At 37.5% G+C, this 26,644-nt stretch overlaps 1 protein-coding gene across 1 annotated transcript in view; it reads left to right on the forward strand.

The window, feature by feature from the left end:
- LOC150075915 (sushi, von Willebrand factor type A, EGF and pentraxin domain-containing protein 1-like) overlaps positions 1-26,644 on the forward strand; it is an 88,788-nt gene that overhangs the window by 17,993 nt on the left and 44,151 nt on the right. The window contains exons 2-3 of the mRNA XM_090387687.1: positions 1,165-1,243; positions 24,004-24,323. Coding sequence (XP_090243813.1) covers positions 1,165-1,243; positions 24,004-24,323 — 399 coding nt within the window. The remainder of the gene's footprint in view (positions 1-1,164; positions 1,244-24,003; positions 24,324-26,644) is intronic.

A 26,644-nucleotide genomic window follows, 5' to 3' on the forward strand; every position in this document is an offset into this window, starting at 1 on the left:
CACGCAATTTACAGGCATAATATATGCGACGCAGTATTACCCAAGTCTCTAAATCACCTAAAACTCTACAACAAACAATCATGACGCAAGCGCCAATTCTCTGAAGCCCACTTTTGGGAAATTTTATCCAAATAGCACCATGCCATCTCCGTAGAACTGTTTTGTAGTATTCCTGGTTCAGTATTTGACTATGCGGGAGAAATTCTTAATGAATAATGTCCTTTGAGTCAAACAATACGATAAGTATGATCTTCTCGGTTGATCGAGTTGTGTTGCTTTTTTGGGGGTTTTGGAAAAGATGGAGTCTTTCATGAAAGGGCTGAACTTTTTTGTTTATGAGTTATAACCATACACTCGCGATTCGTCACCAGTAATGATGAAAGAAACAAAGTGTGCACCAGTAACTGCACTTGACGATCCTCAGCGATGATCACAGAGAGCCAGAAATAACTGCCGTCTGTGATCATCAGTGAGGATGTTAGAAAAAAACTTGGCTGTAACGCGTCACATTCCCAAATACTGTATTATGTTAAAATTGATTATCCCGTAAGAAATACCAATTTTCATTAACAGTTTCGCAGAGAGTTCAACGTCCCAACTCCTGATCAGATCACGAACACGAGTGGCTGAATCACTGGTTTTTGGAGTTGGACAGTCAGAGCGAAGATCACATTCAATGGACAAATGGCCCTTTTTAAACTTTGCGAATCATTGAAAAAGTCTTCTAACGACACATACATGAAAGCTGTTTTTAACATTTTGTGGATTTCTGATGCACTTTCTCCTGATTTGAAAAAAAAAATATGAAATTCCATGCTCAGTAAAATAATTAATTTTAAAATGCGACTAAACACATAAAACACCGTCTATCCAAAGCGTGCTAGTAAACGGGTGATTCCAGAGTTACTGTGTCTTAATGAGTGACTGAACACGTTGAGACAAGTCACAGTAACCTCGTAATTTCAAGATTCAAATTCAGTCCCCGAACTTTTTGATAGCATATTTTGATTCTATCAAAAGATGCTATCAAAATGCTGTTTAGGTTGTAATTTAGTATTAGTATTTATACACTTAAAACTAAAATGATCTTTCATAGAATTCAATCCAACGATACTGAGACCTAAAAATAACCAAACATTGATATAAGTTTCATTTTTATTGCAGTTGGAGTTGCTGTTCTCACCATAGTAACATGTACAACAATTACTGTCTCTAGGCAACCGCTTAATATGTACACTCAAAGGTGAGTTGTTTTTATCTTAGTACTAAAACTGTTATTATTAGCAACATAGTAATAAAATTTGATCATGTTTTAAGCGCGATAAATTCCATAGCTCAAATAAGTGGGTAATAATATTACGAGTAAAGTACCATTCTTATGGAGATCTTAAAAGAGTCGTAAAGACCTTTTCTTGAAATCTTTTACTACTTGTACGAGGTCAAAAGACTTATTTTCAAATAGTTTCTACAATTGCAGATGGCTGAAAAAAACATTTCTGTTTTTTTAAGTTGCTGATGTTTTCATTTGGTTATCGGAGTGCTTTGACTCCCACCCACCCACTGTGGCATTCATAGTATGTATATTGTTTGTCTGTTCACCACCCTAACCTTGCTGGAGATGCGGGGGCGTTTTCTTTCATCTTCGCCGTATCAGAAGTGGGAACGCTTGCAAGTAAAGCGAAAGAAGGCAGACAGAGACTGTACAGTTCATTTTGGTAATCTGAATCGATCGCATAATTAATAGTTCGTTGTTTAAGCATTAAGGACTTCCACGAATAGCTCTCTCTCTCTCTCTCTCTCTCTCTCTCTCTCTCTCTCTCTCCAAAGTGAACCGAGATGAAACGTGTGACAGAGTTCAAAAGTTATTTTGGAATGCATCAAAATATTTTTCATACTTTTTTAATTTAATGTCGTACAGAAACAAGCAGCTTTTAATATTTAATAATATTTAAATGATAATTATTAAATTATTTAATAATATTTAAATTAAATTTATTTTTAATATTTAATATCAAATATTAACGCCAATTCGTTAATAATCTGAGCTATTTTTGTTATTTTAATTTTTTTGTGTTTATTAATATTATTTCATAAAACTGTCGTTTGTTTTTTTTTTTTTGCTTAGTGGAATGAATTATAAAACGAGTTACTATGACAACCCAACCAAGCGCTACCTATGGCTGAAATTTCGTTTCGCAAAAGATGTACAACATATTATTTGAATTACATTTTGGTAGAAAATTGTAAAGAAAATAGAAACTAATGCCTTCCAACCAATTTATTTATTTATTATGTATATTAATAAAACCATTTATGTATTAATATATATAAAAATGGGCCATTAATGTATCACGTTTATTTATTATATTAAATATAGTCCTGGATTTATCCAGGCTCTACTGCAAAAAAAAAAAAAAAACTGTGTTAATAAATTATTCTCGCTCTGAATAAAAAATAAATGTTCAGAAATAAAATATATTAGAAATGAATTTCATTTCCCTTTCATGAAATACAGCGTGTGGTTAGCATTCGTGGAGAATTTTTAGGAAGATTTTTATCTCTGTGGCCACTGCTGCATGGAATGTTTTCTTTTGCTTTTTTCGTTTTGTTCATTTTTCCCCACCACTGTTTTTTATAAACGTTTGTTTAGCATAGGGGGTTGTCGTACAAGTGTCATCGTCCACTCTTATCAACTACTGGTCTTTTAAGTGCGTTTATTCGCTACATCTATTCCGGAATGAACATTCCACTGAGGAAAAGCACTTAGTCGCCGTTCCCAGAAACACTACATTGGCATCAGGAGGGAAAACACAGTCCCTCACAGCTATACGATTACGCGATCTGGTGAGTACTTATCCCCCAATTACTGCTGACTTTCTGGACACGCAGCAAACTAAACGTACCCCTTTGGGTAAATAAACATCATCAAGTGCCGACTGAATGCTCGCGCGCCAGCAGCGGACGTCCGTCATTCGTCAGTGAGCAAAGTCCCACCGTTCGCCACTGCCTTTCATTGTCAGCATGTTGTCAAGTGTTTTAAGAACGTTCCGCGTGGGAGGTGAGCTCCCTGTTCGCACGTTACCAAATTTAGCCCTTTCGGAGATAAATGTACCAAAGGTTCCCACTTGCCGTAGCTGACGTAACTGGACACTCTTCTTCGTAGCGATGACAACGATTCTACTAGGAAATGGAAACATCAGGAAGAAAGATGCTTTCACAGAGGCGCGTGGTTTCCATGCAGCAATCAAAATACTCTCCTCCACAGGTATTTTGATTAATTACGCCTCTTCAACATTTCGATTTGTTGGCACTCGTTAGGACTTATCGCAGTAACTGTCACTGCTTCTTTCTTTTTTGAATTTAAACACAAGCACGCGATATAAATTAAAGCAGTTGACACAAGTGCTATTAATAGAAGCACTGAGCGGAATGTTATAAATAAAGAACCCTTCAAAAGTATTAGGAATAAAGGCTATAAACATAATTATTATAAATGAAACAATGTTAAACAATATGTTAATGTTAAAAGTGAGTTTGTGATAGTGGATAAATTATAATATCGCTACTTATGGTGGTAATGTAATATTACTTTTAAATCGCCAAGCCAAAACAGGTGGCACCTGAGGCTATGAAAATACCCTTCATGCAATCTCATCAGCAAAAAACATTCACCTCAACATTCGGCCTATAAGCATTAGGTTAACGCCGTTCATTATTTTACACTAAAATGTAGATAAATTCAATATTTTACCTAATTTATTCAATAGAAACGTTCGTTAGAGATGTGTTTAGCCCACTGATAAATGTCATTACATGCCGCTCATTGGCTTCGAAATATCTTGCCATGGGAGGGAGGGGAGAATGTTTTTATCGTTGGGAAACCTAGACGTCTCTTGGTGTAAAGTGTGGTGAGTAGAATAGTGTGGGATGAGCTTAAATCTTAAAACTGGGAGGAAATTTTCTTTGGAACAGTTAGGGCATAACTGTTTTCTGTAACTGCAATACTTGGACTGCAGTGTATGAGAAGATGAGGCCATCGACATAAAATCGCCACCGTTGTTGTCCTTGCACTTGCAACCAACAAAATTTCTTCGGCGGCGGCACGAACCAATAGATTTCAGTTTGGTAGTACAATACCTAATGTTCAGAATGAAAAGCAGGATCCATATCTCGTGTATGGTGAGAACTGTGGAAAGAAAGCACCATTCATTGTAGTAAGCATCGCTTGGAACATATTCAGAGTTGTCTTTCTGTCCCTGAAAAAGTATCCTGAGTATTCACCTGACTGAAACTTTGCTCATTTTGAGGTCGTCATTCAACATTGTATAGGTGCCACAGGTATGCCCAATGATGCTGCAAATTTGTCCACTGTTTTGTGTCGTCTGTCTTTCGTAACTTTTGTCAAAACACGGGTAGTAGTGGTCTTGGAAAGATTGGTTTGTGATCTCGGTGTTTGTGTTTCATTCTCGTCTTTCATGGAACTTATGCACCCAACTTTCAATATTTTTCACATCTGTCAGTACTCCAGGACACACATTGGCATTTTGTGAATATCGAAAGGACTTTTCTCGCTAATATGAAAACATTTGATGATAATATGATGATACTCTTGCAAGAAAAATGACACCATTTTCACTGTCTCACATGCTCCTACTTGGAACACGTTCCCATCAAGATTCGTCAAATTCTTGATGAAGATTTAGGGAAAAAGAAGGTCCGTGAAATATTTGTGTCGTACAGCCTCACGGTTGAGCAGAAGAATTGAAGAGTGTCAGCATGAGACGACTTCATCCAGACTTGTCAAAAACAATACTATTTTCCTCGACTGGGTTTTCATTACAGATGGTTGTTGGGTGTTCCAGTACGACACAGATACGAGGAGTTAGAGTATGTAGTGGACTTCAGAAACATCATAAAGCTCCAAAACGTTTCGTGTACGGAAGTTCAAGTTGAAGACGTTGCTGTTCATGTTTTTGCGACAAACAGGATGTTATTCGCAAAGAATTTGTACTTTAAGGATAGAAAGCCAACTGCGTTGTACATACCATTGCTTCAAATACCCTTGAAGCACATTAATTTTGAAAGAAAGGCAGCTGGTCCTTGTTGCACGACAATGCCCCCGCCCATTTCGCACTTATATTTAAGACATTTCTTTCGAAATATGGCATTGTACGGATCAGCTATCCCGCCTATTCTACAGATCTACCAGCGGTCCATCATTTTCATTTTTCATTCATTTATTTACACACACAATTTTATATATATTTTCAAGATTTATATATTAATTTATATACAACATTTATATACTGTTTTAAATATATCTTCTCGTGTGTGTGTGTGTGTGTGTGTGTGTGTGTGTGTGTGTGTGTGTGTGTGTGTGTGTGTGTGTGTGTGTGTGTGTGTGTGTGTGTGTGTGTGTGTGTGTGTATTTGCGTTGTTGAAAAGTGTAAATGTTTGGGTATAAGATGTTAGTTTTCCAACCACTTTTCCACCAGGGAGCAGCCAACAGCTGGGCAGCTGCTGCCTGGTGCCCAACCCTGGCAAAAGATCCAGGCTTGGGTCTATTATCACCTGTGATGTGCAAATAAGCACTAAATCCCGCACCCATGGAAGTAGTCCAATATCAGTGGGTGACCAGTGGACTATCATGTGGACATGTGTGTGTGTATAAGTAGGGTGGCTCCTAGAACGTCCGTTCAAATCCACCTCTTTTCCTTGTAAGTCGAACAGACTCTGCAAAACAGGCCAGCGTGTAATAGTGTAATGTTCGTGTAGTTAATGCATGTTGTGTTATGCTACCTAGGTACCTCTTGGCTACCTAGAAGCAGCTATCACCAAATAAGGCTGCTTCTAGATACTCGTCCACACCACTGGGAGGTGGGCCAGTTCCAGTAGATGGGGCACATAAGGTCTCAGGTTATGAGACAAAAAAAAAAACCCTCTGGGGGGGGGGGGCCCAATTCAGAGTTTAAAAAATTATATACAGTATATATACACATACATACAATAAAAAAAATATATATATTTATATATATATAAATAAAAATAAAATATAAATAAAATAAAATAATATATAAAAATAATAATAAAAAGTCCTCCTCATCACCATTAGTCTCTTGAGCATTCTGGACACAGTTTAGTAATCTTTCCAACACACTATTCTGGTTCAACTGTTTAACAGGCATTTCCTCAATTCAAAGGCTCCCTTTGCAAAATCTTGGAATAATTGAAATACACTCCTATTAGATAAGAATATCTCTTCCTGACCTAATTCATTCTCAGCAATGATTTCTCTGATTATTTCCCTGACACTATCATAAATTGTACACTCATAAAATATATGGGACCAACTTTCAACCTCGCCACAAAAACAGATATCTGTATCCGAAAGTCCCAACTGAAATAACTTCGCTTTCATTGAGCCGTGACCTGTTACTAAAAACGATATCTGTAAACTTGGTATAAACCAGCTTCGAACTGTTCCGTCACTTAAAAAGGTAACATCCGGAATAAATTTCTTTGTCACTTGACCAGAAGATACAGTGTCCCATCTTCTTTGCCACAAGTTAACAATCTCATTTAAACATCTTCTCTTCTCTCCTCCCTCTTAATGTCAGAATTTATATCAACTTCTATGCCAACAAGTCTAGTAGATATGTTCTTCTTAATGCCATAGCACAGCCCTCAATAAGCCACGAACAAATCCAAGGGGACTGCCCCAGCCATCACTTGAAGTGCAGTCGTAGCTACAGTTCACATACCCTTAATATACTGAGAAGCATAGTTGTTTGCAGTGAGTTTAATTTAGCATGAAATCTAACAAAAGCCACTCTATGGGACCAAATTCCCGCTGCGGACCATCGGACCATCAGCAGACTTCTTCTTTCCCAATGTGAAAAGTGCCCTCAAAGGAAATGAGATTTCAGGATGTTGAGGACATAAAGAGAAACGTAACCGCCGAAATGAACATAATCTCTTTGACTTCGCTGACTCTTTTCAGAAACTTTTATAACCGTGTAATAAGTGTGTTCAATCAGGTGGTGATTCCTTTGAATAAATATAAAATCATTTTTGAGCTCCCTCACTTTGTGTTCTTTTTATTGCACCAGTCCGGAACTTTATTGCCACATCTCGTATAATAGGCGAAATACTTAAGGATATTGTATAGGGTCATCGTGAATTGACTATATTTACTTATTTATGTTTTAATTATATCGTTATCTAAGGGATAAATTCCTCGCATATGTTGATAGAACACACTGTTTCTGTTAAATATTGGAGGTCTTCCGTTTCAAATGTGTTTAAAACAACTGATATTTGACACTTCCCTCACAGGTGAGCTTCTTAAGAAGGCTAAATTCTGTCACGAACCGCTGAATGGTGGATCTAATGCACGCAAGTAAGGACAAAAATTAGCCTCCTACCCTCGTGTGTCTCTTTCCTCCAAGTTGACATCACTGCCTAAAAAAAGAACACAATAAATTATGTCACATATTGTATTTCGCTGACCTTGCGTATTGATACAGAGACTTAATCTCTGACGTCAGAGAAACACGTGACTTTGGGAATGGATGGCGCCACTGATGGCTCTTTCTTCATCCTTTTTATATTATAAATCTTTCTCCCCTCACTGTCTACTTGATTCGTGGGATAGACTGGTGTCTTTTTTTATTTATTTGCTGACTGGTGCAACATCGTTTCTATGATCCTTTCCACCAATGCAACAACAGCTATAAAATATTTCAGGTCGGGTGTATGCCACCATATTTTTAAACTTTTTATGGAACACACCGATAATCAAAAACTTCTAATTAATTCCAATAAATCCTAAAAATGTGCAATCAGCGGGTACTAAAATTCTAAGAACTCCATTATCTTGAAGTTTATCAACGACTACCGAAATCTGTATTTGACAATCAATATAATTCTGAAACATCTGAAAGCAGTAAACAAATAAATAAAAAAATTTAAAAAATGCAAATACCACAGGGTATATAGAACATCATCGCAGGCTATATAGAACATCATGGTAACATGCTATGATGATTACTGTCATCAATATCAAAAGAACGACAATGGCTGAATGCAAGGTGCATAAGCGAAAAGCGTGACAAACTGATGATGTTACCAACAGCAAATTCTAAATGAGAAGCATTCAAAGAATTAATCTTGGAAGCTACTAGGCTTTTCATACCAACTAAGAAATATTGTTCAAGGTTTAGACCTAAATGGATGTCAGATGAACTAATGCGACTCGTAGCAGAGAAGAAAAATGCATGGGATTCACATAAATTATCAGGCGACACAGAATGATAGATATAACTGTAATCAAGTCAAAGAGGAGGTTAGGCAAGCAAAGGCAGATTACAATAAATCTTTGGCAAAGGATGTAAAGAGAAACAGCAAAGACTTCTTTACTTACTCGTATGACAATTCTAAAAGGAAGGGGATGAATCAGATTGGTCCGCTTGATATCAATGGTTCGACTGTTGATGAGCCTGCACAGGTAGCTGACAAAACGAATGAGTATTTTGCATCTACATTCACACATGAGGAATTATTTAGGCAGGGGAATGACAGACGTTTATCAAACTGGAACAGGGAGCTAAATTATTTTGTAATAACTGCAATCAAACTGGAGTAGAAATTGTTGAAGTTAAAAATAAGAAAGGCACCTGGGGTGGATGCTATCTATCCAGTTATACTTAAAGAGGCAGCAAAGGAAGTAAGCAAACCATTAGCCATAATTATGAGACCATCCTTGGATTCCGGGAAGGTATTCATGAACTGGAGATGCGCAAATGTATCCCCAATTCACAAGGGGGGAATCAAAGGGTGGCATGCGATGATTACAGACCTGTTAGTTTAACTTCTGTTGCGGGGAAAATAATTGAGTCACTGGTTAAAGAAACACTGCAAGATTATCTGAACAAGATTGTAGTTATAGTTCAGACACAGGATGGGTTCGTTAAGAGGAAGTCGTGTCTGACCAATTTGATTGGATACTGTGATGTGCTCACAAAGGAACTGGATTCAAAAAAATAATTTTGATATCATATACTTGGATCTTAGAAAAGCTTTTGATACTGTTGCACATGGAAGACTACTGTACAACTTGCACCACTGTGGCATTTAGGGCAAGTTGCTGCTATGGATAAAGGGATGGTTGAGTGGAAGAAGACAGAGAGTGGTAACAATGAACACTGCTCTTCGTGCACTAATGTTATCAGTGGAGCCCCCAGGGTTCAGTGTTGGGACCAACATTGTTGTTCTCTATTTTTATAAGTGATATTGATGAAGGTATATCAATCAGGCTTAATGTCCAAGTTTGCAGATGATACAAAGTTTGGCAGGGTTGTAAATGTATGTATGTTACTGCAAAAGGATCTAGAAAAGTTAGGAAGATTGCGGGCTGAGAAGTGGCAAGTGAAGTTTAACATTGACAAAAGCAAAGTATCGCATATGGGTAGCAGTAATCCCAGAGTGACGTATCAACTCTGTGGTACCACACTCAGGGGTTGTGGAAATGAAAAAGACCTGGGATAATTGTGCAATCAGATATGAAGATCTCTGAGCACTGCTGACGTGATTCCAGGAAAGCTCATGAGTTTTGTCGATAATACACAGAAACTTTCTTAACTTTCATGTCAGGCCACACCTTGAGTACTGCATACTGGTCTGGAGGCCTCAATGGGAAGGGGAGAAAATTGATGCTCTTACGAAGAAAGGCTTCAGTTCTGAAAATTCCAGCGTCTGACTACTAGGCACCTGCGAGGTGATGTGTTTAAGGCTTTGAATGGTTTGAGCAAGCTTGATGCTGAGGGGATTCTTCCTCTTGCTCAAATTACGCACTTGAGAGGCATAAATTCAAATTGAGGAAAGTCGGTTGCAGAATAGATGTGCGGAAATTTGCCTTTAGTCAACGAGTGGTTGATTGCTGGAAAAAAACTTTCATATGTCATTGTGGAAGTTGATAGCTTAAATAAATTCAAAGAAGAAGTAGACAAACTTATGGAAGGAATGGATAGGTGAAATGGAAAGTGGGTTTTTTTTTGGCTGAGGCTGTATAAGCTTGCATTCTGGCATCATGTACCACTACTAATGCTAATGCAAATTATAAAATTTTCATTGAATTGTCTGTTACTAGATAAATTTTAACACATAAAAAAAAAAGGCTCGAGTCCGAATGTCCCTCCAACAAAGGAACTTTTATTGGCTTTTTTTCTGGGATTACTGCCACCCATATGCAGTATCTTGGTTTGTTAATGTTAAACTTCAACTGCCGGTTCTCGAGACCGACATTCTTGATCACGCTGTGGTTAAGTAAGTCTGTCTCGAGCTAGACGTTAAAAATTATTGTTTTCAATCTTGTTGTTTTCAATATTTATTAATGATGTTGAGGTAGGCTTATTGGACTGAATGTCTAAATTTGCAGATGATACGAAGGTTGGCAGGGTGATTTATGACAGTAATCAGAGTGAGCTACTGCAATACAATACAGAAAAATTAGGTCGATGGGCGGAGAAATGGCAGTTAAAGTTTAACATTAACAAACGCAAGGTACTGCATATGGATAACAGTAATCCCAGGGTAACTTATCAACTGTGTGGTACTGCACTCAGAGTAAGGGAAAATTAAAAACACCTGGGGGACAATTGAACAGTCAGATATGAAAATCTCTGAGCAGTGCCGAGATGCTGCCACGACAGCTCATGAAGTGTTTTCAATGGTATATAGGAGCTTTGCTAGCAAGGATAAGGATGTGATTATCCCTTTGTACAATGCAATGCGGTGGTTAGGCCACATCTTGAGTATTGTATGAAGGTCTGGAGGCCTCACTTTAGGAAGGATGTAAATCTGCTTGAACGGGTGCAGAGAAAAGCAATGAGATTGGTAAAAGGAAGAAAAGGGTGTCTTACCTAGAAAAGCTGTAAATTGCAGCGTCTGGAGCCCCTTGCGGGGAGATATGATTCAGATGTTTTTTAAGGCCTTGAATCGATTAAGTAAGCTAAATGTTAATTATCATTCTTCCTCCTGCTGAGACTACGCACACATGAGGGGGCGTAAATTCAAGTTGTAGAAGGAAGGAAGGTTACAGGATATATTTGTGAAATTTGCATTCAGCCAGTGTGTGGTTGATTGTTGTAACAGGCTTCTATCCATTGTTGTGTAAGTGGATGGTTTGAATGAATTCAAGGAAGAACTAGACTAATTCTTGGAAGATATGGTTGGATTAATTGTGCATTTTTTTTATTGTTTTATGCTATATAAGCTTGATTTCTTGCATCATTTGCCACCACTACTATATATAATTTTTTTTCTCCTTGAAACTTGGATTTTCCTTTCCGCGCAACAGGTAGCAACCATAGAATACAAGCTAAAAATTTAATATGTTTTTTCCCTAAATAATAAACTTTCATATCCTATGTTTAATGAAACGAAACTTACTAATGAGAGCGTACTACATAAAAAAAAAACTGTATCATACAATCCTAGTAACTACACCAAAAGCAGTGCAAGACTAACGAAACTAGCATTTATAACGTCAATGGCTGGTTCATACCATTAGTAGTTCTTGGATCTCTTCCAGGAACTACTAACAATGATCGTAACTCAAGCAATACCCAGACGTAATATTAATAAAATTACTGAGTTGATATATATGATACATTTCTCAAATTGGCTATATGTAGATGGAATTGGCCAGGCACGCAGTGCCTGGAGATAGATTCTATTTCTACCACAGATATAAATTTAAATATTATTTCCTGCTTTTTTCCATTGGGACTAATCCCATCCCGGAAGCTTCATAGGAAAAAGAAGACTAAAACAACATCTAGAAGTAAAGATAGTGTGTCCTCTTTACGGCTGGACAAATTATGATAGTGAATGACGTCAGAGGCTATCAATTATGGAGTGGATGGAGGAAGGGGGGATGAAAATTAAAGTGCTTTGCTAAACATCAGAGATAAACATTCTTGACTTAAGCCTTCGATAAATATACACAGTCTGACGAAAACACGAAAACATACTTTATGGCAAAAATTAAACTTTTTTAGTTCAGAATTCAGATTTAAATGAATATATTTCTTATTTGCTGTCATTTCTAACACCAGCATATATTATAACTCATTCTATTTGACGTCGATTAAAAAGATAAATTTAAATACTTCCAGTAGATGGCACTGAGTCCCACAATTAGTGAAATCAACTATTTATCATTAATATTTATTTAATTTTTTTTTTTTAAAGTTAACACAACTTGTAGATGGCGCTGTGTTGTTTAATGTTATATCGGTATATTCGTATGTAGTGAAAGTTTATCTCTAATTATTGTAAGTTGTAACTATTTAATCTTTTTTTCATCTACTCTGATTAGTAGTATTTAGTACAATCGAATTTAATTCTTATTAGCTGCCTTTAATTTAAAGGTATTATCCTTTTTCATTATACTTTTATTTCATTATACATTTTTTAACTTATCGCTAATCAGCTTTTACTGTTAAACTTTTTTAGTTCAGAATTCAGATTTAAATGAATCACTTAAACACTCATAATTTAAACACTCATATTTTTATTATGGGATATTTAAATTGCCCTAAATAAATAAATTGCATTATATTAGAGAAAAACTCGCGATTAAAGTGACCACAGAAAAATATTATTTTAATTCACTTTAATCCTATTTCTTTATACTTTCTATAGATGGCGCAATTTTTTAATTACGCAACAAATGGAATTTAAAAAATGATGTTATTTAAAAAATGGTCTTCATGAGTTAGTTGCTCACTAATAACCACTTTACTAATTTGAACATTCGGCGACAAGGTTTATTAGAGAGTAAGGAATTATTAAACCCGTAGTGAATTATCTTCATTCAGTTTAATGGGCTGGTGGGTAGGGACTAAAGTCTATTTATTCAATGGCAAGTGTCAGAGGCGGAAAGGTGGGTTGGAACGAAAAATGTGAAAAAGTTCCAGACTCTGATATATGATCATAGACATCAAGGTTACTCAAGACGACTCAACAACGGCTTTCAAGTTGCTGTCATCCACACCTTTTCGTTATGGCCGACACTTTCCTTTTTTTGTTCCCTTCCTTTCCCTCACTTTATAACATCAAATCGACATTCAGTCCGCCAAAATATCAAACAAATTGACAATTTATCTTCTTTAAGTCAATAGCTTCATAAAAATTCCAGTACATGTCTTTAAACCACTTCAGTGTTACTAGTGCCCATCAGGAAACACGCCATTATTATTTTTAATAACATTTAACTTTAATTTTTTCTTGTACCCGACATCTATATAATACATATTTAACTTTGACTTTGTGTAATAAAAAACGTACATTAATCATACTAAGATTTGTCTCATCACAGTTGCTGTTGTTGTTGCTATAGTAGCATCAGCAACCAGGCCCATATTGTTCCCTGTATACTGTCTGCAAATTACGTGTGGTCTATGGTCGATTTTCTTTTTGCTGTACGAAAAACCCACGTTTCCAGGAGAAAAAAACATGCTGTCTTCCCTGAGACTGACTAACTAAGCCACATTGTGAAAAAGGCCCATAAAAATTCCTCACGTTATCGATGGGACTCGAACTCGGTTCCTTTCCTCCCGTGTGGGGACTGCTATCCACGAGGATATAATAGAAAGGGAAAATGACAGCCAACATAGAAAGGTATACAAAACTCTTAAAACTACTGTAGTATGTGGTACATAATGAAACATAATATCGATTCTCTTATCAGTAACCTAAAATAGAATTCATATAAAATTATCTCCCCTCCACCAAAAAAGAAATTTGTTATTAAGCACAAATTTGTGTCGAACCAAGGGAAAAACACAATTTTATCGATTTTTGATAATACAAAACTTTTCAACATGGCACCTTCCGACTTCAGTTATAATAATAATAATAATTTTCTGTTTATACTCCGGGACGATCAAATGATCAGAGGAGTTCACAAGATAGACAGAATACAAGAAACAGCACCGTATTCAACAGTCACGGGCTTGAACCCCGGTCACTCAAGGCACGTGTACTTATGCACCCGCGCGCCTGACCACTAGGCTACGGCGGCCTATCTCCATTGCTTCATTATTTTATCGATGATAAACGACATGGCTGAGTTAGTCAGTCTCAGGCGAGGGCTACATGGTTTCCCCTCCCGGAAAATTGTCTTTCATCCAGCAAACAGAAAAATGGACTACATAACGCATGGAATTTAGAGACAATATTTAGAGCAATATTCTCAAAGTTTCTGATGCGCCTAAAACCCTACAACATGTCATATCGTTTAGAAGAGCTCAAAACTCTCTTCTATGTTCTCAGAGGGTTACCGAGACATCGGAAGGTCCTAGCCTAATAATAATGCAGTACTAATACTGTGGAATTATTTTTACATAACAAAAAATTGCTCAGTAATTAAAGATTCTCTAGTCATTTCAGGCGAGATGGCAGCATGCTAAAAAAATGGAAGTCTACAGATGACATCGTTGACTCCGAGAAACAATCAAGTAACTGAGAAATACTGGCTGTAAGGAACTTATTACAAGAGCACAGAACTTTTCAATGTGGTAACATCGCAAAGTAACACAATAAAATAACCAGTCTTTAGACGACTCCAAAATGAGATTTTGGAACTGCGAACGGCCAAAGACAATCCTGTAAGTGTTTTCATAACACGTAGAGAGCTACACTCTCGCCTGAAAGTTTGGAATCCCAGCATATAACAACAGTTTTCTTTTTTCTTTTTTTTAATATTAACTATGACAATGTGAGGTTTAATATAAAAAAAGCAACAGACTACAAATGATTTAAGATTTTTATTAAACATTGAAAAATTTACAGCAAAAATATTGAAATGATTAATATTAACAATTATACTGATTTTTCATCAAAATATCCTCCACGAGATTTTATCAGTCTTACACAGACGTGGCATTCTGCCGATTAATTTTATAATAGTATCTTTACTAACATTATAACATTATTAAAAGTGATCTGCAAGGTTTCCTATAAATTTTGTGAAGATGGCAGAGTTCATGGACTTGACGGGCTAGATGATACCATAAAAGCTCTAATGCGTTTACGTCAGGCTGGAGTGGCCACACGATAATTTGCAATACTCCTTCCTGTTGTTTAGTTGCTTTTCTAGCTGGCTTTCTGTCCCTTCACATGCTTAAAGCTGTGCTTTGAGTCATTGTCTTTTTGTAATATAAAATTTCTTCCACAAAGTTCAAGTAGAGTACAGAGGATATTACATTATCCGTCCTCTTTTAACTGGATTTGTCCGGATTTTTTGTCTTAAATTTTTGTCCGGGTGGATTTTTATAAATTTGTCTAAATGTCCGGATTTTTATATTATACGCCATTTTTTTATGCAAGCTCGACGAAAACTACCGAGTTACGTTATACAGAATCTTTTTCGGAATAGGAGACGATTCTTCAAGTCGAATTTCCGTGTTGACAATTAGGCGGAAGACCCCGATGACGCTCAGTTTAGTGCACTGAGATTGTTACCAACCCACGCCTGCTTCAGAATTTATGCACATATAAATTTTATAGTCTAGCAATACAATATTTTGGTTTAGAGAGTAGATAACGCGTGAAGATCAGATGGTGTGCTAGAAAAAGATATATAAATTACAGGAATTCCAGAGTGTCAAATAAATATTGACAGAGGGACTGTTTTCTCTAGAAATTGATTGCAGCATATGAAAACGTGGATTTGAGCTGTGTGCACACCAAATTGATGGAAAGTTGTGTACTGTCGACTAAATTTGGTATACTTATCAACGATCCAATTATCCATCTTTATACCTGTAGGTACTTTTCTGCAATTAGGTTAGTTTAGTTGTGAATGTAAAACATAACCTAACCTTAATACAATTTACGCTTCACTATTTACAATAAAAATATTTATTATTATTTCAATTATAAAAATTAATATTATAAAGACTATACTTCCTCTAAAATGCCTAAAAGGAAGTGCATGTTTACAGAAGAGATGAAAAACAAATTTCCATGTTTTCTATCTGGCCGAGAGAAATGGGAAGCTGAATGTAAAGTTTGCAGAATGGGGACATATGTTTCAGTAGCCAATAAAGGGGTTGGTGATTTGAAGCGTCACATTGAAACTGAGAAGCGCAAGAAAGCAGTTCAAGGTGAGGTCTCTTCGGGAAAGGTTACAGATTTTTTTGTCAAAGCTGTCGGTAAAATAGAATATGATCTGGCTTCTGCAGAGGGTACCTTTGCTTTTCAAACTGTTAAACATCATAGTAGTTACAAATGAATGGATTGCACAATTGTCATGTTAAAAAATGTATTTTTTATTTCTGAGATAGCAAAAAGATTTTCCTGCGCTAGAACCAAGACAGAAGAAATTGTAAACTTTGTACTTGCAAATCATTCTCTTAATGTTACTGTAAAAACTTTAAAAGAAAATAAAATTGCATACTGTGGGGTCTCAACTGATGGAAGTAATCATGGTTATGAAAAAATCTTCCCATTAATTATTCAGTATTTTGATGTAAATGAAGGAGGGTTACAAACAAAATTAATTGAATTACAGAAGATGCCTAACGAGACTGCAGATACCATTTCTACGTATGTTAAAGAAACTCTTGAAAAAAATGGTTTGTGTGAAAAATGTATTGCATTCACTGGGGACAATTGCAATACAATGTTTGGAGGACTGAGACGAAATGAAGAAGGGAATAATGTCTTTGAAAAATTAAAGAAATTGTTGCGTAACAAGACTTTGATTGGAGTGGGCTGCCCTGAACATATTTTGAACAATTGTCTTCAGAATGCCGCACAACTTTGGGAAGTTGATGTGGAGAACATTGTTTTTAAAATTTACCAGTGTTTTCATAATTATACAGTCCGGACTGAAGAGCTTAAGGAATACTGTGAGTTTGTTGAGATTGAATATAGACAGCTCCTTTCTCACAGCAAGACGAGATGGCTTTCATTATTTCCAAGCATCACAAGGCTCATAGATATGTTTCCAGCTTTACAGGCTTATTTTCTGTCCCAAGAAAAACCTCCCACTGTAATTAAAAGGTTTTTTGAAAATGGATTTAGTGAGATTCATCTTTGGTTCATGCAATCACTTATGAGTGTATTCCATACACACAACGAATTGAAAGGGAAAGTAACTCAGCTGCAGAAGTGCTAGATGTCTTAGTCTCAGTGAAAGAAATTATCTCGAAACGGATGGATCACAACTTCATGCCAAGAGTAAAGGAAATGCTATACAAAAAACATGATGAAGGACTTGTACTTGAATGTGAAAAATTTTCTAGTGATACAAAAAATCTGTATAGAAATTGCGTGGAATATTTAGATAAGTGGCTTCACCATATGGAATCCATTTCCTATTTTATGTGAATGAAAATGGATGCAGTACCAAGCTGGAACGATGTAGAATATTCTATTTCCTACTTGATTGACAAAGGGGTAACAATTGATGATGTTAAGGTGTTTTGACCAATTTAACAATTTGAAGAAATTTTTTGAGGATCAAATGAATAATAAAGACTTTAAAAACATGCTTATACATGAAAAGTGGGCCAAATATTTTAGTAATTCAAAAAATATTGAATTCCATTCAGAATTGTTGAAAATTGCCCAGTTTTTCTTTGCAATTCCTCCTCACAATGCAAATGTAGAGAGAGAGAGAGAGAGAGAGAGAGAGAGAGAGAGAGAGAGAGAGAGAGTATTCTCTCTAATGCAAAATCAGTGGACGAAAGAAAGCAATAGGTTAAATGACAATTCTGTAAAAGATATTTTGTTTTTGCAGTACAATTTCAAACATATGTCATGCGTTGATTTTTACACATATTTGAGAGGCAATCCAGAGCTATTGAAAGAAAATTTCTCAAGACAAATATGAATGTACTAATCCTAAACATCAGTAAATGTGGTCTACATTGTCTTTATTTTATTATTTGCATAATATATTTGTCCTCTTTTCTGTCCTCTTTTATTCGCTTTTTTTAATCCAAGATGAACTTTTTGTCCTCTTTTATTCGCCCCAAAACATGTAAAATGTCCTCTTTTTATGAGCGCAGAAGATGGTAACCCTATTTTATAGCCTTCTTTTCTTAAAATTCCTTCAATTCTGATGATGTCATCTAATCCAGAAAAACAGAAGCCACTCCAGATCAGGAGCAACAGAAGCAACTCCAGGTCATGGTTATGCTAATGTTCAACTTTAGCAATATAGATTGTCCAGGTGCTTATGGCATGGGTTTCAACCAGGTTGGTACCACTGAAAAAAGCCAAGTCGGAACTGCGTGATCCCACTTGGTTCCATCATTTTTAACACTATTTATGTTGAAATTGATATATAAACCTTCTATACCATTTGAAGGTTTATCGTGAGTTCAGCAACATGGAATTGTGTTACTGTAGACGGATGACGCAGTCCTCGCGAGTAGCACAGTCAGTAGGATCGCCGTCCTCCCCACACTGGGTGGAAAAGACCCGAGTTCAAGTTCCGTATGAAGGGAGGAATTTTTATGGGCCTGTTTCACAACGTGGCTGAGTTTGTCGATCTCAAGCGAGGGTAGCATGGTTTTTTTCTCCCGGAAACTCGGGTTTTTTGTCCCGAAAACAGAAAATCGACCTCAGAACTCACGCAATTTACAGACAATAAACACGAAGCAATATGACCGTAGGCGCAGATGCTCCTAAAACCCTATACGAACAACAACAACGGATAACGTATTCGGGCAACATTTTAGGCCCTCAGAAATCGAACAATATTTTAAGTCTTTCCACGTATGTTGTATGACCATTTTTCAGACATGTCCATCCCACGAACTCACCAGTGCTGCCACCTAGTACAATGCACACACAACCGATATTAACGATCTTTCGTGGTTTAGGTTTTGCAATGTATACGCTGAATCGAAATGACGGCCACGATATTTGCAGTATTCAATCACAGCAACGCCTTAAACCACATGGAATTTGATTTAAACTGCTACACTCTACGTGCTCCAGAAACATTTCAAAGAAGTCCGTTAACATAAACATGGTGTAAGAGAGAAATGCGTACATCTGACGTCCAGTGCTTCCCTTCCACACCTCCGCAGCAACTCGGTACTGCTGTTGACCTTCAAGCGGACTTTGTCTCCCCTTTCCCTTAGCACGTGTTTAACAAGATCACGTGGATATTATTAGGAAACACTTCGGAGCCCACTGTTGTAGAGATAAAAAAAGAAGTCCCAACTTTTGCTCTCGTCTCAGAATGAAACCCTACACTGCATAGTGTAATTCGAGCACACGGAAATGATCATCTCCAACAGCAACACCCGGTGTTTGTCATCTCAACTGTCATTCCCGTTACCGCGTTGAACAGTAACACAACCCTCCACGCGTGTGCCATATCGTAAATATCCCTCATTTGGATAACACTTCCTGGTTATTAAACCTTATTTCGGACTCTTTGCCAGAATGGTTAAACTGTCCTTACGCCCCCTAGTGTTTGGCATCTTTTATTTACTCAACTTCCAAGCTGAACTAACCTTTCCAAAATACCCCAGACATTCTCAATACGATTCAGATCTGGAGTTTAGGCGGTCAGGGTAGATCTTGGAAATCTTGGGTATGTTCCTCAAACCATTTAGATACAATTTCTGCAAGGTGGGTAGTTGCATTGTCGTCTTGAAAGAATCCATCACAATCCGGGTTAAAATGAAGTATTCCAGAACGAAGCCCGTCCAGTACAGCAGAAATACATTGACTGGAGGTAACAAGAGCTTCTAACGGTATGAGTGGACCCTAGATAGTACCAACAGAACAAACCTCATACTACACTGTTCGACAAAATTAAGAGAACACGTAGAAAACGTGGTGTAACTCGTGCAGCTTGCTACGAAGCTGGACAAAATTTTATATGGTGGTGTACCATAGAATAACGATGAAATGAGGAGACAGAGAAAAACTTCGGACAGGTATAAGGTACGTTTATAGGGGTAGTACAAGAATTATCAAAAAAAAAAGGTCACATTACAGAAGTCGATACAAGATGCTCGAAAATATGATCACATCGCATCAGTACGGCATATGATCCCATCTAACGGATAAACAGACCTGACAGCGATGAACGCTGCACGATATAAGGGTGTATATAAGATTCTGTGGCAACAAATCTCATTCTTCCACCAGCGTAGACCTTACCTCGTGAAGTGACCGAGGAGTTGGCTGTCGGCGTGAAATGCGGATCTGTTGATCCGCATTTCACGACTGCCGTGGCCAGCACAGGCCACGGCAGTCTTTGGATATCTTCAGTTTCAAGACATTTCTTCACCACTTCAGTTTCTTTTCATGCACGACAACGCGCAAATGGCATTGTCATGCTTGAAAAGAAAATCTGGGCCAACCGCAACCCTAAAAAGTCGCACATAGGTTTCGAGGATCTGTTCTTGGTACCTCTGCACAGTTACCGCTCTCCAATCAAAAACATGAAGAAGTGTACGGCTGTTGATCATTATTCCGCCCCACACGAGAACACCGCTTCCGTAAGTCACCCTTTCTCTGATGTTCGAGCGATGGTACCTCATTCCTCGTTGTCTCCAGATGAAATAACCTCTAGAATCTGTTTGTAGGCTAAAACGGGACTCATCAGAGAACAGAACTACACCTCATTTGTCGGGGCTCCAAGTCACATGTTCATGGCACCAGTTTCGACGAGCTCTGCAGCGGTTTGGGGTTAACTGGATACAAACCACTGGCTTCCTTACGTAGAGTCCACTTGAATTGAGCCTTCTTATTACAGTCCTGTTGGAAATGTTTTCACCTGTACCAGCAGCAACCTCAAGAGACAGTTGATGACAGAACATCGCAGGGTTTCGTCTTGCTGTTAGAGCCAGATAGCGGTCTGTTCTGGTTGACTTTGCCGTCAGGCGACGTTGACCAGCCCTCCTTGGAATGGTTCCTGTCTCCTGAAACTTCTTCCATAGCGCCGAGGCGACACTGCATGACACATTAAGACAACGTGTCACCTCTGCCTGCTACTGCCCGGCTTCAAGTCGTCCAATGGCCCGCCATCTCAAAGAATCCTCTAAACGATGGTGACTTGCCATCCTGAATACTGGACTGGAGATGTGACTATCCCACTGAGCAAGCTAAAAAAAAAAAAAAAAAAAAAAAAAACTGGAACGAAGTGACGTTTTTTTTTTTTTTTTTTGATTTGGTAGTTGTTGGCGCATCGGCTTCTGTGGCCATATTGCACCTCCCAAGGTTTTTGCAGTACTTTGATCCAAGCCCGAAGCGGGAATCGAACCCGCGACCTTTGGGACGAAGTGATGTGGTTGCAATCCGTCTTTTTATAAGTATGAATAATTTACACAATGTGCAGCTCTGTAAGATCGATTTATATTGAATAATCGAAATTTTCATGGAAAGATGCCTAGTATATCAAATATTTGCCTTCAACGACACAGTAAAAATATTCATAAAAACATTTTGTTCTGTTAATTTTATCGAGTAGCGTATGATAACACATCCAGTCGCTTGAGTTGTAGACATGAGATAGTCTGGATGCGTGGCTTTATAAGCTTCATACCACATTTTCATCCTAACATTGGTGCAAAAAAGTATAAATCGAGACTCATTAGACCATATGATCATTTTTCAAATGTTCAAGGATCCAGTCTGGGCTTTGGCGGCACCACTCCAGTTGAATCTTTTGATTTTTTTAAAGAAAAAAGTGGCTTTCGTATAAGTACATGACTACAAAATCTCAGATTCTTCAATTCCCGCGTTTTTTTTTTTTTCCCTAAATTGAATTTTTCAGTTGCACACTGGGTCTTCTATTTTGACCACAATTCGTTTTAAACTCATACGGTCTCGTTCTCGGCGTACCGAGTTTGTGCCGTATTTCGTTCTTTAAGAGCTCTGTTCTCCTTTCGTGTTCCACTCATTTTATACTTTTGAGATGGTTACTTTCGACACGCCAGTGAGTTCCTTTGTTTCCTCAATTGTGGCTTCTGCTAAACATGCTTCAATAATAACACCTTTTTTTAAAATAAATTTGAGAGGCGACTTACCTTCCGTATGTTCGGTTAGACTAACAGGCCCCAGGAAAGCATACATTACATTATTCTATCATACATAGACCACCTGCAAATAAAGTTCTCGACTCCGGTGGATGATTGAGCAACAACTTATACACGTCCATGACCAGGCTATTGGGTGCAGATACTTAAAGACATGTGTAAATCCGGTCATACTCTATAGCGCCGAAGTCTGGATTTCAACTGCTACGACGCATCTTAGACGGATTTTCGCGGATTCTTGGCTATTGAAGTGGGCCATATGGAAATTTCTGCTTCCCCCTGCACCAAGGACCACCCAGATGACGGCAGCTTTCAACATCTGACGTCTTCCCGCCATCATTCACGGAAGAAGATGCGTCTTTGCTGTCAAAATGATGGGTTGGCATTATTTCTGAACCAGACTTCTGGGCTAACTGCGGATGGAGGATCCCAGTCCCAAACCTTAGGGCCAACTCAGTCCTTCAGGCCACCCCAAACCGATTAAAGTTATCCGATCGGTTCCTACCTGTGCAAATGCTGCAGTACATACACTCATTGGACGGGGAGCTCTACAAGTTCGCAGTCGATAAGAAATATAGAGAGAACTTACTCCATCGACTTCCTTCTCAGGACTACGTCACAGGACATTAGAACCTGCTCCCGAGGACCTATCACTGCCATGGATCTCTCACTCCAGTGTTCAAACCTGCGCCTGCTCAGATGACTGTTCTGCACTATAAAAGGACTTCTCCCTGGAAATAACGTTACTTGCTAGAGCTAACATGCTGTAACTATATTTTCATCTGTAAATTTGTCATTTGTGTGTGCTCCAGGCTCTAATCATGTTGTACAATTGGTCATAATGCTGGTTTTTTTTTCTCATCTTTGTTTATAATGCTGTGTTATTCCTTTCATGTAAACCCTTGGCGTGTAGCCAATGAAGGGTGCTATGTACAGCAATGTGCTTTCTGTATATAATAAAGAGCACTCTTCTCGTTCTTCTTCTTCTATTTATCTGATACCAAGGAACTTGTAATCATGCCATATGACAACTTACGTTTGCATCAATACATTTAATTATCTATTGACACCAACTACAAAATGTTTATAACTTTTTAGCCAGTGAATGCATAATCCTCTCATATTATGGATGCCCAAACTCTCGTCGTTTATCGAAAACTTGTTGTAATCAAGGTTTAGAAGAAATTCAAGTTGTAATCAAGGTTTAGATAAAGGATGAGAATTTGGGTGGGAGAAATAAGAAATAAGGTAGTTTGATTTTGTCAGAACAATGAAGGATATCAGTGTACTCTTTGGTAAACTGTGTATATTCTATAATCTGTTTGCTTGTTTTGTTGGATAAAAAACCATCCTGATCTCGCCCATGATCGACTAACTCGGCTACGATATGGAAACCCCCCCCCCCAAATTCCTGTCGTTTCGAAGGGATCCGAATCTAAAATATTCTTAAAAGTTATATAGTGACAGCTAATGTAACTGCTACACCATCCTCGAACATGAGGAATGGAGGATTTAATCCTTACGAGAAATTCACAAATGATACCATCGGCGCAATCATTAGGATTAAGTGATATAAAACAATAGTCCAACCGAGGAATAGGTAACAGAAGTTATTTATAAAGATTGATACAAATTACCTATACATCATGACAAAATCATTTACAGTTCAATAGTATCACAGCACCTTTTCCGAAGCTTTGAACGACCCATCTCTGTATTGCAACATGGCTCATATAACCGTCATTTTCAATTGTCATGTGTAAATACCCTGGATGGTAGAAGGGAAAAACACACATGCACGATTATTATTATTGCATCAAATAATTATTAATAATCATTACTCAATATATTATTATCAATAATAATCAATTATTATTGAATCTTCTCCCTAAGTATGATAATTATATTCTCTTATTATTGGTAGGTATCCATCAACGTATATTCAGAGATCATATAGGGTGAATATGAATGATTATTCACAGCAGAACCATTACAGTAAAACCCCTGTAGATAGCTCCCTTTATCAACGAACTCCTAACCACCTAAGTACGGGTTTTGTACATGGACCAACACGTGTTACACCAAGGAGGAATCCACCAGCGAGGAGATCTGTGGTCAGACCATCGGTCCAAAGGAACGAACAAGTAGCATATAATAGCAATGTCTATCATCGACCTCTCGGCGACCAACCACAAGAACTGAGTAGAAACGATGCTCATATCATTCGTGTTGCTAATCCATCAGGTAGAACACCAGTCCTTTTTTTTAAAAAACTGCTTTAAAAATTATTTATATTTAATATTTACATGTTACAATATAAATTTATGCAAATGTGTTATTCAGTGTTTAAATTTTTAAAAGTGTTTGAATTTGGTACTAGCTTTACAATAACTAAATTAATTAAATTGAATAATTACTTATTTCTGCATTAATTTTATATTATATATATTTTTTTTCAGAACCCCAAGCAAGTACGATAAGTATTAGAACCTGTAGTGCTTAGCACCACGCATTAGTTGAAGGTTGAGATGAAAGAAGATACTTGTTAACATTAGACTGAATTTCTGTAATTTGTAATTTTCAGGAAAACCGTATGAAAGAAGGATGTTCCAGAGAATGGAAGTCGAATCGGGAAGAAGAGAAAAGTTGGACAGTAAAAGGATGTTGACTGGTTGCGACACTGTTCGTACTGCTTTGAGAGAGAGCGGGAATTATAGAAGCCAATTCAGAAGAACAGTACCCATGGAAGTTGCAGCAGAAACAAAACGTATTATGAGAAATAGAGTGGAGAGACAGTGTTAGAAATGAGTCTTTAATTAATTTAATTGCACTCTTTTGAATGGAATCTAGAAGCCTGAGAAAGGTTTTGGGGAACAGCACCAGATGTGGAAACAATATTCCATGGCAGTGCGGATTTGCGATTTATACAGAATGAACAGCTGTTTGGAAAAAAAGTAAATCCGAAGGAGAAAACTCACTTTTTTAGATTCAGAGGAAGCAATATTTGTGATGTGTTTATGCAAAGACAGATTATAAGACAGAGTAATGCCAAATAGAAATAGATGGTCTTGCCCTAGAAATGAGAGTGTCATCGAAGTTAAGCATATGAGCAGAAGAATCCATTTTGCGAGATGAGATATAAGACAGCACTAAGTTTTAGAAGGATTGAAAACTAAGTTAGCTTTGCCCCAGAATTACCTGGATATCAGCATTTAAAGAGCTGTAGTGGATATTCGAGAAGTTGAGGCTGTTTGTGCAGGTCAAAGTTTTTCAAACTGGAAGGTGGAATGCAATGTGCAATCATCGGGAAAACTACGGATAGGATTTCTGGTCAATGGAAGAAATCCTGTCTATGATTTGGAATTAATATACAAGAGGAAAAGAGTGGAAGCAAGAACCCAACCTTGAGCAACACGAGCATTAGTGGAGAAGTTAGAAGACAGAGAGCCATCTGCATCACCCGCAGTGAGCGTTCAGAGAGAGAAAACCGGATATTAAATTACAAAACAGTTGGCAAACCTTAAAACGGGAGCTTATTTAGAAGACCTCTATGCCAAAGACGATCAAAAGCCTTTGAAATATCAAGAGCAACTGCTTGAGTTTCACCAAACTTTTCCATTGAATTTGTCCATAGACGGGTAACATAAGCCAGAATATTACCAGTGGATCTACTCTGACGGAATCCATACTGGCAATCGTTGATCAGATGGAAGGTTTCAGGATAGTTTAAAAGTTGACGGTTAATTGATTTCCCCATTATTTTTGAATGAGTAGAAGTAAGTGCAATGAGATGATAATTGGATGGGAAGAATATGCCACCCTTTTAGGAACTGGCTGGATATGAGCAAATTTCCAAGCAGAAGGGCAAACACCTTTGGAATAAAAATGTTAAAAAAGCGACAGAGAACAGGAGTAAGCTCAGGAGCATAGGTTTTGAGAACAAGTGGAGTAATACCATCAGGACCTGGAGCTTTCTTAGCATCAAGATTCATCAAAATCCTTTACATCCTTATGATGGAATACGACAAGAGGTATTGAATGGAGTGCACTGGGAATGGTTGGAGGTGGTTTACCAAGATCATCAATACACGGTTAGAAGAAAAATAGCATGCTAGTGGGTAAGCTTTATCTTTAGCTGAAGTGGCAATAGAGCCATTTGGTTTTGACAGAGGTGGAAATAGAGATGGGCAAAAGTTGCGGTCAGTATCTTTGGTAAGAGACCAGAATGCTCGACTACCATTTGAACAAGAAGCAAGTTTTGTATCCTTAGACTGTTCGAAATCTAATTTTGACTGATTAATAATTACTTTACAATTGTTGTGAGCTTCGGTGTCGGCAGAAAATAAAGCTGGAGATTTGAACACAAGGTAATTTCGACAGCATCATTCTTATCTTGAACAGCATTAGCACATTTATTGGAAAACCAAGGTTCAGATAAAGGAAGAAATTTTTGGGCATAGTGTGGAATAAAGATTTCATCCCAACAAGAATATTTTCACTGACACGATCTGAGCAAATGTTAACATCAGAAGATTTGAAACAGTAATCTGACCAAGGAAAGGAAG

This window comes from Mastigoproctus giganteus, chromosome 13 (genome assembly GCF_048544385.1).
Source record: "Mastigoproctus giganteus isolate SK-2022 chromosome 13, ASM4854438v1, whole genome shotgun sequence".
NCBI lineage: Eukaryota > Metazoa > Arthropoda > Arachnida > Uropygi > Thelyphonidae > Mastigoproctus > Mastigoproctus giganteus.